The sequence below is a fragment of the Amborella trichopoda genome, chromosome 13 (assembly GCF_054954075.1).
Source record: "Amborella trichopoda isolate Santa Cruz 75 chromosome 13, AtrichopodaSantaCruz75HAP2 v2.0, whole genome shotgun sequence".
Classification (NCBI taxonomy): Eukaryota; Viridiplantae; Streptophyta; class Magnoliopsida; order Amborellales; family Amborellaceae; genus Amborella; species Amborella trichopoda.
Genome location: NC_142348.1, coordinates 47,056,721 through 47,069,737, shown reverse-complemented (window position 1 = coordinate 47,069,737; position 13,017 = coordinate 47,056,721). Strand labels below are relative to the sequence as shown.

Sequence of the window (13,017 nt, the reverse complement as noted above, 5' to 3'; positions counted from 1 at the left end):
TTATTGGAAGATTGAGTTTTGTGACTCTGTTCACTTATTATTATCTAACAAAAATATGCAAAAGAGTAATGATCCTATTAGATCCTCCCACACCCATGTGTGTAGGATCCCAAATGATCATCATTAAATTTAGCACAAATTTCGAAAAAAGTTATCATATAGGTATGAGACTTGACTTTTTTAAAGATCTGTACTAAATTTAATGGTGATTCCTTACAGTCCTACACAATCTTTCTTGTTTGCCAATTTTCAAATTGGATGGTTGTGAAAATGTAACAATCCTAAACTTTCAAAAAAAAAAAAAAAAAAAAAAAAAAAAAGAAAAAAAAACTTTTAATACATGATGATTCGTTTGAACATGATGGTGTTTAGGGACCATCGCTACTTTTGAAAGCTTTTTGTTTAAAAGCTTTGTGTTTCCTTGCTCTTGCCACGATCCACTAAAGGACGTGGGCTTTAGGTGTTTAAAGCGTAAACTAACGCTCATACCTGTAAAGTAATAAAAGCTTGAGGTGTTTAAAGCGTAAACTAACGCTCACACCTGTAACGTAATAAAAGAATAAAATAATATGTTAGTAGAATTTAAATTCAGAGAGGTAAAGACTCCTACCTTAAAAATATTTTGAGATTTTTTCTCTGGTCGAAACACAGTGAACTCCTCTCTCAACCCGAATTTTTATCGGAAGCTCCCTCTCAAATATTTGTGAGTACATCCGATAAAATTGGAACGATACAGAGAAGATTAGCATGGCCCCTGCGCAAGGATGACCTATGCCAATAGAAACTTACACTGGACAGAGATCACTATCCATCAGAGCAAATCATGGCTTCCATCATCAAGTCTTGCCAGTTTACAGATATCTTTTATCTAAGTGAATATGCCTGATATCCTACACTTTGCTCTACCTTCTCTAAATGTTGTTTCTTTTACATAAATTTGGCTATGATGGAGGCGCAAAGGCCACAAAGGCAACCCTAGAGATCAAACACACTCCTACACCTCACAAAAAAAAGACACGATAATCCAAAGGAGTATGGTATAGGATAGTCAAAAGCACATACACCGTCCATTCCCTTCGACGATGGTGGAGATTAACCGCAACGGTGTAAATGTTCCAAGGGGCTTACTACAATGAAACTCCATAGGCAAGCTCAGATGGTGAATGTGTTTTCTTCTACTCTCGGCCATACTCCTCAGGAGCACGATATAACTAGTCCAATGCCTTACAAGTTTGGACCTCAACACTCTCTGTAAGGCTCCTACACAAGAAACGCATTCCCACTGCACTCAAGACAGTTATAGCACAAGCAACCCACACCACCCACCGCAAGGCAGGAGGAACACTAATCCATAAGTACCCTAGAAAAGCAAGGGTTAGGGCAACTATGGACCCTAGAGTGGCCATTTTAAGGGATTTTCTCTCCTCAAAGGCCTCAGGCTTGGCTGAATGCAATATCAAAAGGAAATCAAGCAACCCCATGGTCAAGAATGTGGCAATGCAGAAAATATTGATGAGAGGTGTAGGAGTGTGTTTGAACAGAACAGATCCTGTTCAAGTAAGGTCGTACATCCGTTTCCATTGACACGATGGAGACACGCACATCAATCTGGAAGATGATAGAATGCCACGTGGTCAGGGTGTGAATACTGGCTTTGGACTCCATGGAGATCCATCCTATGCCAATAGAAACTTACACTGGACAGTGATCACTATCCATCAGAGCAAATCACGGCTTCTATCATCAAGTCTTGCCAGTTTACAGATATCTTTTATCTAAGTGAATATGCCTGATATCCTACTCTTTGCTTTACCTTCTCTAAATGTTGTTTCTTTTACATAAATTTGGCTATGATGGAGGCGCAAAGGCCACAAAGGCAACCCTAGAGATCAAACACACTCAAAGAAACAACATCTCTAGGGTTGCCTTTGTGGCCTTTGCGCCTCCATCATAGCCAAATTTATGTAAAAGAAACAACATTTAGAGAAGGTAAAGCAAAGTGTAGGATATCAGGCATATTCACTTAGATAAAAGATATCTGTAAACTGGCAAGACTTGATGATAGAAGCCGTGATTTGCTCTGATGGATAGTGATCTCTGTCCAGTGTAAGTTTCTATTGGCATAGTGTTATCAGCCCTAGAGGCATCAAAGTGTGCATTGTAGCCAAAGAAAGTATTCTTGAATTTCTATAAGAGTTTTTCTATACATATTAAATTGGCAATTATGCTAGAATGCCTTTACAAACTGCTACCTTTCTAAATTTGAGCCCAAAATATTTGATTGGTTATTTTTGAAATGTTATAGAGAGTGACTGTTATTAATGGTTTAAGTGAAATTCATATTAATGATTTCAGTGATATGTTGAGTACATGATATTGTTGCTTTCGAATGTTTAAAGAGATTTAGAAATAATTTAAGTATGCAAGTGGACTCATCCGGTTCGCCGGTGAGGTATAAGTGGACCTATCTAGGACGCCGGTAGGGATTAAGTGGACTCATCCGGTACGCCGGTGAGGTATAAGTGGACCTGCAGGGATTAAATGGACCTATTTGGGACGCCGATAGGGATTAAGTGGACCCATCAGGACGCTGATGGGGTATATAGGTGACCTACTTGGGAAGCCAGTAGGGTATTTTGTGAAATCCTTTGAATTATGCACTGTCGTTAAAAGTGTTATAAGCATTTCAATTACTTGGATTATACTTAATTTTGCATTTATTGAAAGTGAAACTGTTGATGCATTTTTGTTAATAGATCTCATTTTGGAAAATATTGATATCTTTCAATCATGATTATTTTTAGGATTATGATGATCACTTACTGAGTAGCCAAACTCATCAAACTATGATAAATATTTTCAAGATAACTGTGGTTTCATTTGAGTGCTCGTAAGGATCAACTTTGGGAAGATATTGAAGTTGTGCTTAAACTTTCTTTTGTTACTTTTTAAAAATTCGCCATTGTAAATTTGTCCTAAAAAGAGATATATATATATGTTTTGACTGCCACATCTCAGGAATATCAGTATTGTAAATTCTTGGGGTGTGACAGAAAATGTCATTGATTAGAGTCAAAATTTTAAAATAAAAAATTATCGAATCTCGTGACCCACAGTAATCCATCCAATTTGACTTCTAATGGCTACGAGTAATTAGGCATCCTTGTAATATCCTTGTAATAAAGATAAATAGTCTTATTGTCATCGATCTAACAAAAATAAATAAAAATTAAAATAAGCTGATTTGTTCTAATGATTATGGGGCATTGGATGAGTACGACAACGTGACCTCACAAATTAAACCAATATCAACAAAAATAAAGACACAATTAAGACAATTAATTGTTTGCCTCTCAAATCTTGAGCACTCAAATGTACCCAAAGTAAAAGTAGGATCTTACCGTTTCCAAATCTCAAGATTGTGAGAAGTCCTACTCACTCTATTTTTAACTTCATTGGGCAATAATGAATGGCAAGGGGCTAAAAACTATATATATATTATTATTATTATTATTTTTTGAACTGAACAGGGCACTAAATTTTACCGCCTTGTCAAAAGTAATAGTATGCAAGAACACCACCCTTTCGAGATTCTGGTGTTTGAAAACACCATAATCTTAGTGTGCAAAGGTTCAAAAAGGCCGGTTTGGATCCGTATCTCCATAAAAAATATAAAGTATAGTATAAATATTTTATAACATATAAATAAACTATGGCAATATAGGTGTATGCGTATCGGTGGTCCCCCACCCGATAAATTCCTAGATGGACTTGAACACAATCTGCCAAGTCAAGTGCTTAAAGTATGGATCCCAACCAAGGTAGGACCCACTTGTCTTATTGGAGGGCCGACCGACCCGATTGTCAACCCTAGTAGTAAAGTATTAGGGTCTTCAAATACAAATGTCTTATAAATGTTAAAAATAATAATACTAATGTCCTATATATTAGTATCCAAAAATCCCGAATATCAATATGAAAAAATACATATACCCCAATTTGGCACCGTAAAAAGAAGGCTGGAGGTTTGAGTTCTCATTTTCCTACCTAGGGGATCCAATCCCACTAGCACCTTCAAAAACCCAACTCCTAATCTATTTAAAAAAGGGGTATAGTTTATATAGAGCCAAGGCTCTAAACAATCAAAATAAAGCACACCTTCAAATAGTATCGAGAAATGTGATTTCAACATTGAAAATCTTTATGATAGCCTTAAAATATATTTTTATATTTAATTATAAAATTTAAAGTGTCAAAAATAGTGTAGATCGAGTAGATCTACGAAAACTTGAAAATTGACGGTAAAAAAATGCATTACAAGATGCACTATTTCCAAAACTTGAAATCCATTTTTTTCTCATGTCCATACATTTTGATGTCGGGGTGATCAATTTGATGATATTTGGGCATCAAACTAACCTTTTGCAGTGAAATTTGTGAGGTGGGCTCTAATTTGATTGTTTAGAGTATTGACTCTATATAAATTTTCTTCTTTTTAAAAAAAGGAAGGGCATGTCTTCCTCACTTAATTATACCAAAAAAAAGAAGAAGAAGGCAACAACTACGGGGATCCTCAGGCTTTCTGTGAGCTTGAGGGTTTTCAAGGGACAGGAAATACAAAAAAAAAAAAGGGGCATATGTCATTTTCCCATACCAATATAAAAAAATACATATATCTCACAAAAGGATTATGATTAAGATAAGATTTAAGATTACGTTTTCTAAATTTGAGATAGAGATATAATTTTTGGATAAAGGAGATTCTATTATTTATTGAAATAAACATTCTATAATACAAAAATATTTTCCATATTAAAGAAAAAAAAAAATCAAAATTCTTGAGAAAAGATAACTACATTTCTAAAAAAAAACCCTAGATTCTAGGGCAAAAGATGTTGGTTATTCTATTTAATTTGCTATAAAGATATGATATAAACTTGGAAAAAAAAAACATTGTTTTTAGGATCTTTAAATATGGCAATAAATCTTTCTCCCCTTAGCCATAACCTGCTTCGCCCTTCCCTATCTCCCTAAAAACGAGCTTCTTTCTCTCTCTATCTCTCCCTGAAAATGAGCTTCTTTCTCTCTCTTTCCCTAAAAATTAGCTTCTTTCTCTCTTTATCTCCCTAAAAACGAGCTTCTATCTCTCTCTAAAAACGAACGAGCTTCTTTCTCTCTCTACATGTAAGCTGCTTCCCCATCTCAAACCAGTTTCTCGGAATAAAGTACAGGAGTTCATAAAGAACAGGAATGAATTCATCTGGATCCCTCTCTTAATGTTCCGAGAAAGGTAATGTATTATTCATTCTTATCTTGCTTCAATGTTCATTATTTTATTTGAAATATATGCTGAATCTCTTGAACTATTTATGTAGTTGTTAATTTTTTTTTTTTTTTAAATTTTGTTATACAAATTTTTTAGTTCTTAATCGTAATACTTTAATGGTGATCCTTTGGGGTCCTACACACATGGGTGGAGAATGGTCTTATAGGATCATTACTCGTACTTTAAATAGATGTTAGCTTTGATGTTAAAGAAATATATGTACTTAATTGATTTTTATGATTTGGAATTCATTATGAGTAATTTGCAAATTTTAAATAAAAATTTATTAATAATTTAAAAATTGAGTGTGCTCTTTGGAAAATTAGGAAATGAGATACATGTTTCGAAATATAATTGTTATACAAAGTAATAATACTTTAACACCAAAATAATTGATAAGAAATATACTTTATCTAGTAAGTTTGTTTCTTTCTTAATTTTGAGAACTTCTATTAGTTTTTTTAATAATTTTTCATGAACATGAAAATTGGGAATAACTTATATTGAAGAATTTTTTAACAAAGTCCTAGATAATGTTTTAAAAATTTTGTGCCTTTATTCATATTTACCAGTGTTCGAAAATTCCGCTAATGACAATAATATGGAGTAACAAAATATAACTTGTATTTATTATAGTTTTTTATTTCTGAGATTTTTTTTTATATTCTTATGAACCCCAAGGCCCATATGGCAATTTTTTTTTTTTTTTTTGTTTTTTATTGTCATAAATACAATATTTAAGTTTCCATGAAATGTTATAAAAATTATTCTTATATTTTAAAGAATGTTCTTTAAAAATTAATTTGTCAAAAGTATCATTGGTTGTGGATTATGTATTTGCACCTACACATATTGTTGAAGCTTTCATAGATAGAGTTTATGCTATATATGTATATATATGGAAAAGTATTTCTAATGCTTATAAACAAAAATGAATAGTGAGTTCGTCTACCTTTGTCACCCTCCAAATTTTATTTCGCGGTCACGATTGTCCGGTAGTGTTTTATTTTTCATTTTTTTTTTACAAATCGGAATGATCTGAAATTTGGGGAGTATGTACATCTTACTAAGGTGCATCTAATGAAAATATAAAAAAAAAGCATCCACAAATAAATTGATCAAAATACCCTTAAAACTTTTCAGAGGTATTTTGGTCAATTTTTTTAATGTAAAATATTTTTTTTATAATTTTTGAATATTCTCTTATTTTTGATGAATATACTCTCCAAATTTCAGATCATTCAGATTTAGAGAAGACAATAAAAAATAAAATACCACCAGACAATCGTGACCGCGTGATGAACTTTGGACAATGATGAGGGTCGTTGCGTAGTATTTTCCTATATATATATATATATATATATATATATATATATATATATATATATATATATATATATATATATATATATGCTCTACTGTTGGATGAGATCATATTCAAATATGATTTTATTACATTTAAGCAATACCAAACTTTTCCATTTCGATCATAAGTTTGGATTAAAAAAAGAAAAAATTTGCCTTTAAGAATTTATCTCTTTCCAAAAGACATCCCATGTCTATTTTTGGGAAACTATGAAAGAGATGAGTTCGAATTGTTGGTGCCTCCCCCTAAAAGAGAGTCATCGTTGTTTTCTAGTGTTAGCGTTCCATGACAAGCCCGATCCACTTTTTGGGGAATATGAGTCGAAGCAATAACAAGAATATTTCTAGTGGAAGGAGAGATGGTTCACTAATAGACCGAGGGATAAGTAATTCGACTCATTCACATACAGATCATGAATGTTTGGAATCCATATTATGCAAGGAGACATTGCTTTTGCTAATTCTAATTGAGGGGTGATATCAAACCGGTCCATTTTCGGCGTCATATACATAGTTAGCACATTCGTCATAGTTAGCAGCTCCGGGTGGCGAAACGAGAGATAAATTGGATGGTTATTTTATTAGAGATCCAATCGTTTGGTCATCAAGGAACAAAAACAAAAGAGAAGATAAAAAGAAAGAGATCTTGATTGACAAAAGAAGAATTTATGGGAGATCCATCTATATCTAAGGTTTCAATTTGAAATCTTTGTCCTAGTCCTAAAAACATTCTGTACTCCGAACCGTTCTGCTCTGATATATGTGATGAATACATACTTATTTTCTTAATCCCACACTTCTTCCAATACCGAGGATTTTGTAGATATTTCAATTATTGGCAAGACGCCGAATTTTATCATCCTAACATAAATAGAAATCTATGTTTCTTTTCCAATTGAATCATCAATCAGAATCGGGGCAGTATGATCCCTCGGGTACACGTTATTCTATATACTATATAGTTATAGTATAGCTATATTCTTATCTTAATATTCTTATTCTATCGTAGTATATTCTACAATATGGAATATGGATTAGAATCATTCTATATAACTATTAGATATGAATATTCTATGTAGTGTAAGTAATAAAATAAATATTCAAATTGTATATTACAACAACGATACAATAGAATCTAAGAAATAGAAATAAGTAATAAACACAATAACAGTTAAACAAAACAATACTGAAATAATATTCAATTAAAGAAACAATATTCTGTAATTATTATTCTTATATTTATTTATTCTTAAAATATCGAGTACTTTCCGTTATTAATGTCTGTTTTTTTTACTTCATAATAAGTTTTTTAAAAAAGATGAAATTTTATTTCTCTCTTGTAGCATATTTTTTGTCTGCCTCTCTCTCATAATCTTTGAGATTTTTCCTAAATTTAGGGGCCCAAATTGGTTGTTCCCCTCTCTCTCATAATACCTAATGCTCAAACTAGTTGTTCCCCTCCCTCTCATAATCCTGAGATTTTTCCTAAATTTAGGAGCTCAAACTAGTTGTTCCCGTCGGATTAACTATGACCTCCGATAATTATGACTTACTAAATTTACTCATAATCCCTCAGATTTTTTCTAAATTTAGAGGCTCAAACTCGTTGTTCTCCTCTGATTTTATCAGATAACTATGACTTACTTTAGAGAGGTAGAGCCGATTTTATCGGATAACTATACCTTTAGAGAGGTAGAGCCGATTTTATCGGATAACTATACCTTTAGAGAGGTAGAGAGATCACGGCACAAGAGAAAAAACATTTTTCGATTCTTTAAGACCCTAAAAATTTTAAATTTTGGGTTTTTCAAATAACGGAAATTGGTATTTTGGTAATAATGAAAACTAAAACGGACATTTACGTAATTTTTCCAAAACATAAACATGATGGGTTCGATTAACGGTGATGATTCAAAGTGTGGTATCTCTGCAGTTGTGGATTAAACATTCGTGACACCTAAGACCACGGTGTCATAGTCATGTATATCAATTGGAGATTGAGAGCTTCTTATTCTTATTATCATTATTATAAATAAATTAAATATTTATATAAAACATGTAAAAATAAAAAAAAGTTTTAAAAATAAAAAAAAGTTTTAAAAATAAAAAAATAAAAAATACTTTTATGCAAATATTTACTTGCTTATGCTGAATCAACGCCCCGGACCAAAGAGGCAACATCACCAGCCTTGGCTTTGCTTCGGTTTAGACCTAAAATCTGAAGTTCTGCTAAAGTGAGTGACCCGAATCTAAATGGCTTCACTTTGATTTAGGTCTAAAATCTAAAGTTCAGCTGAAGCGAAATGAATCTGACAACATTATGAAAAGAAAAGAAAAAAGAAAAAAAAAACGAAAAAAAAAAGAAAAAAAAAAGAAAAAAGAAAAGAGGTTGGAGCCATTCCATATTATAAGAGAGAGAGTTTTTTGTACATAGAGAAGGACCCATAATACAAGCAATAGTTTTGCATAGAGAAGAGGCTCATATTACAAGAGAGAGAGGGTTTGATATTTATCTATAGAGAAGGAGCCATAATACAAGAAAGAGTTTTGCGTAGAGAAAAGGCTCGTACTACAAGAGGAGAGGGTTTCATATTTATCTGGAGAGAGACTCAGAGATTCATATGTATCATCAACAGAGTCTCTTGTATATCTCAGAAAAAAAATCATTTTTTTTTTCTTATTTCTTATCAATGTTGACGCCAAGCTCTTTCTCTTTATATCTCCAAAAAAAATCATTTTTTTCTTCTTATTTATTATCAATGTTGGTGGAGAGAGAAACTAGGTAAGTTACATCATGTTGCTTCGCATCTAGGTAAGTTACATGATTTCTGTTTCTCAATTCTTTTTGTTAGGGTTTATCCAATCTACATCCCAAGATAAAAAAAAAAAACTGAAATAAAATTTGAATTTATTTTGAAATAGCGAAGTTATATCATATATGTTTTGCCTTCTTCTTGTGAGAGTTTATTGAATTTACTTATTAAAAAATGAAATAAAAAATTTGCTTTTATTTTGAAATGAAAATACTATCATGAACACCAAAGTATCAATTTTCTTCTACAATTTCAAAAACAAAATAAGAAATTTCACTTTTATTTTGGAATAAAAATCCAACATTATACTCACAATATAGTTAAGTAATTGCAACAGATAAATAAATACTGTTTTTTTTTCTACTTACTGAGATCTTAGTAACATGGAGAGTTAAATATTTCATTAGTATTTTTAAAAACTTCATCTAGAAATAAGCAAGAGAGATTTTGGAAATATATTTAGAGTACGAGATAATTTTGACCTAAAATAGTAAGGAACCTAATATAGAGTCAAAATCATTAACCTTTTAGAAAACAACAGATCTTTTCGTGATTTGTTGCTTTAACTAAACAAGATTCTCTAGCTATTTTTGTTGAATTTGCAGAAAACCCTAGTTTAGGAAGCTGCAAAAAAACCCACCCTAGTTTTTACTCCCTGATTTTTTTCGTGTATCATACTTAGGTAGCAAGGGACCCTAATTTTTTTTTTTTTTTTTTAATTTATTTGGACTCCATATTCATTGCATGGTAAGGGCAGAAAACCCTAATTTCTTACATTTTTTACTCATTGCATGGTAAGGACAGAAAACCCTAATTTTTTTTCATGTATTTGGACTGCTAACTATTTTTTTTTCATGTATTTGGACTTTGGAAAACCCTAATTTTTTTTCATGTATTTGGACTGCAAACTCATTGCATGGTAAGGGAAGAAAACCCTAATTTTTTTTCATGTATTTGGACTGCATATTCATTGCATGGTAAGGGCAGAAAACCTTAATTTTGTTTTCATGTATTTGGACTGCATACTGGAAAACCCTAGTTCTTTTTCGTGGTAGAAAACCCTAACTGTTGGTAGAAAGCCCTAGTTTTTTCCTTTTTGTGTTCCCGAATCACCTCTCGAAGTGTTTAAACTCACCAAAACCTGATGCTAACTTGATTCTAAACGGAGTCCTTCTTAATAAAACTCGGAGTTGCCGAGCAAATCAATTGGGGCAGTTGTTTAGAAACAGGAGATTTTATTGTATTCCTTCTTCTTCTCTCTCAATTTCTCTTACCAGTTACCAATCCTTCCTTCCTGCAGGTATGATGCCCTCAAACAACTCAAACAACTCTCCTTGCGCTGCTTGCAAGTTCCTCCGCCGCAAGTGCACGACTGAGTGCGCCTTCGCCCCTTACTTTCCCCCTGATCACCCCGAACGTTTTGCCGATGTACACAAGGTATTCGGTGCTTCTAATGTCAGCAAGCTCCTCAACAATATCTCTCCTCCCAACCGGGAAGCTGCTGTCACGGGCCTCTTCTTTGAGGCCAGGAAGCGCATTCAGGACCCTGTCCATGGCTGCACGGCCCACATCAACGAGCTCTACGGCGAACTCAATGAACTCTATGACCTCATTAAGAATGCGATGAACGAACTCGCCACTTATAGCCCCCCTTATCCCCACCCCCAACTCCACCACTACTTGGAGATGCCTGCATTGCCTCCTTCCTCCAAACAACAGCAATTGCCTACTGCCTTTGCCCCGCCGCAGCAACTTTCTGCTGTGCAGCAGTATCAGCAGTTGTCCGCAAATGCTGTACAACCGCGCGAGCAGCAACCGTCTGAACACCGGACGTTGCCTTTGCAGCGGAAGATTAGCTCGTGCCACCACCACCACTACCAAGAGATGATGCATGCTGCATCTCCATCTGCATCACAACAACTCCAGCAGCTGTCTGCTTCTGCTTCTGCTGCTGGTGCTGCACAACAACACATGCAATTCTCAGCTGCCAGGCCTGTGAAGACGGAAGGACAACTCCATTGCACGAAGCAGCCCATGATGATGCCACTGCCGCCGCCACAACAGCAGCGACAACAAGTTGTGACAGGGTATGAGGCCGAGCTCCGAAGTAGGGAGAAAGCTTTTGTCGAGGCCTTCAAGGCTGGACGCGACGGATGCAGGTCTTACTTGCATGGTGATGGTGGTGAGCCTCATTCTTCTTAACTCTGCAAATCATGGCTTGCTCTTGTCATAGCATAAGGTTTTCATGGTAAAAGGTACTCTGAATCGGTTTTTAGAGATTTGTGAGATAATGTGTTTGATATTAGTTACTGATTTAGGGTTAAGATATTAGGGAAGGCAGATCTGTGTTTGTAACAGCTTTGGTTTAAATTCATTCATGCCTTTCAAAGAAATGGATATTCATTTTTTATTTTTTTAGGTGTTATATTTATTTTTTATTTTTTAAAAATTAAAAAGTAAAGCTTATTATTTTTTATTAAAACATCACATAATGAATCTACTCGAGCCCTCTTTCTCTCTCTTCCCATCTCTCTCTTCTCATTTTTGCTGAAACTATTGATTGTTGTTTGTTGTATGAAGGAAGCTAACGTGCATTTTAAATGACGGGGAAAATTGCTGTATTTTACAGTGAAAAATACTTAGTGTTATTTCAAAATAATATTTTTTATTATAATGTCTTGAAAAATGTGTTTTTTCTTATTAGTAAAGAGATAAGTAGTAGGTTATTCATCACACATTGACCAATGAAGTTGGGGAATTCATTTTTAAAAATAAAGATATCCTCTTCACTTGTGTTCTACAACCCAACGGGCTATATGACGGACGTGCATATGCCAAGAACAATTGATGAAGCATTTTACACACGTTATACTTGGTGCATTTCAGTAACTAGTCCACTAGTGAAGATGTGATGCATTGCCGATGCACCCTTGCCACCACCAGTAGATGTGTTTCGTGTGTATTATGCTTGATGGTTCAGTTATTTGAACCAATTGCATGTCGGTTGCAATTGAAGAACCAAGTCACGACTCTTCATCTAACTGGTGCACAATGAACATTCGCATTGGGTGGAGATCAATAAACGTTTGCATTGGGTGGAGATGAAAAGCAACTTGCTCTCTTTATAATAAGTATGAACTAGTTTCCTCTCTTGTGTGCCAGTTTTTCTTGCACTTGCTTTAGATCTCGTAATACTGTATTGGTGGGATAGTTTTTCTCAATCCTCTGCTTGTTTGTACCCCAAGGGCAAATTTGCTTGGAGAATTTAGATTCACACTTATTATAAATTTTAACCATGTAAAATTGATTACAAGTATAGTTTTCTTGTAGGCTCTTGCTAATTCTTCAAGGCTCTAAAGTGTATATTAGGTTCCCTGAATCAATGATTGATGGTAGGGTCTAAAGAGCAATTGCTTGAGATTAGTTTCGGTCTCACTAGGCCGATTTCCTCTTGGAAATAGAAATGGCTCCAAAGGCTAGATAAAAAGGATTCTCTTCAAATATTATCTTTTT

At 33.9% G+C, this 13,017-nt stretch overlaps 1 protein-coding gene and 1 non-coding gene across 4 annotated transcripts; both read left to right on the top strand.

Moving 5' to 3' along the window:
• The first annotated feature begins 697 nt into the window (after positions 1-697).
• On the top strand, positions 698-798 carry LOC148779282 (U6 spliceosomal RNA). The gene has a single exon (XR_016048695.1). It is a non-coding gene; the product is annotated as a U6 spliceosomal RNA (small nuclear RNA).
• An 8,383-nt stretch (positions 799-9,181) lies between these two features.
• On the top strand, positions 9,182-11,917 carry LOC18438300 (uncharacterized). 3 transcript variants are annotated; one of them, XM_088856678.1, is made up of 2 exons: positions 9,182-9,503; positions 10,805-11,917. In XM_088856678.1, the coding sequence occupies exon 2, from the start codon at positions 10,807-10,809 to the stop codon at positions 11,704-11,706; it is 900 nt and encodes a 299-aa protein (XP_088712804.1). In that variant the 5' UTR covers positions 9,182-9,503; positions 10,805-10,806; the 3' UTR covers positions 11,707-11,917. The 3 variants fall into 3 exon arrangements, with proteins under 3 accessions (XP_088712804.1, XP_088712805.1, XP_088712803.1); XM_088856679.1 differs by lacking the exon at positions 9,182-9,503 and adding an exon at positions 9,859-10,251; XM_088856677.1 differs by lacking the exon at positions 9,182-9,503 and adding an exon at positions 9,859-10,298.
• Positions 11,918-13,017: the final 1,100 nt, after the last annotated feature.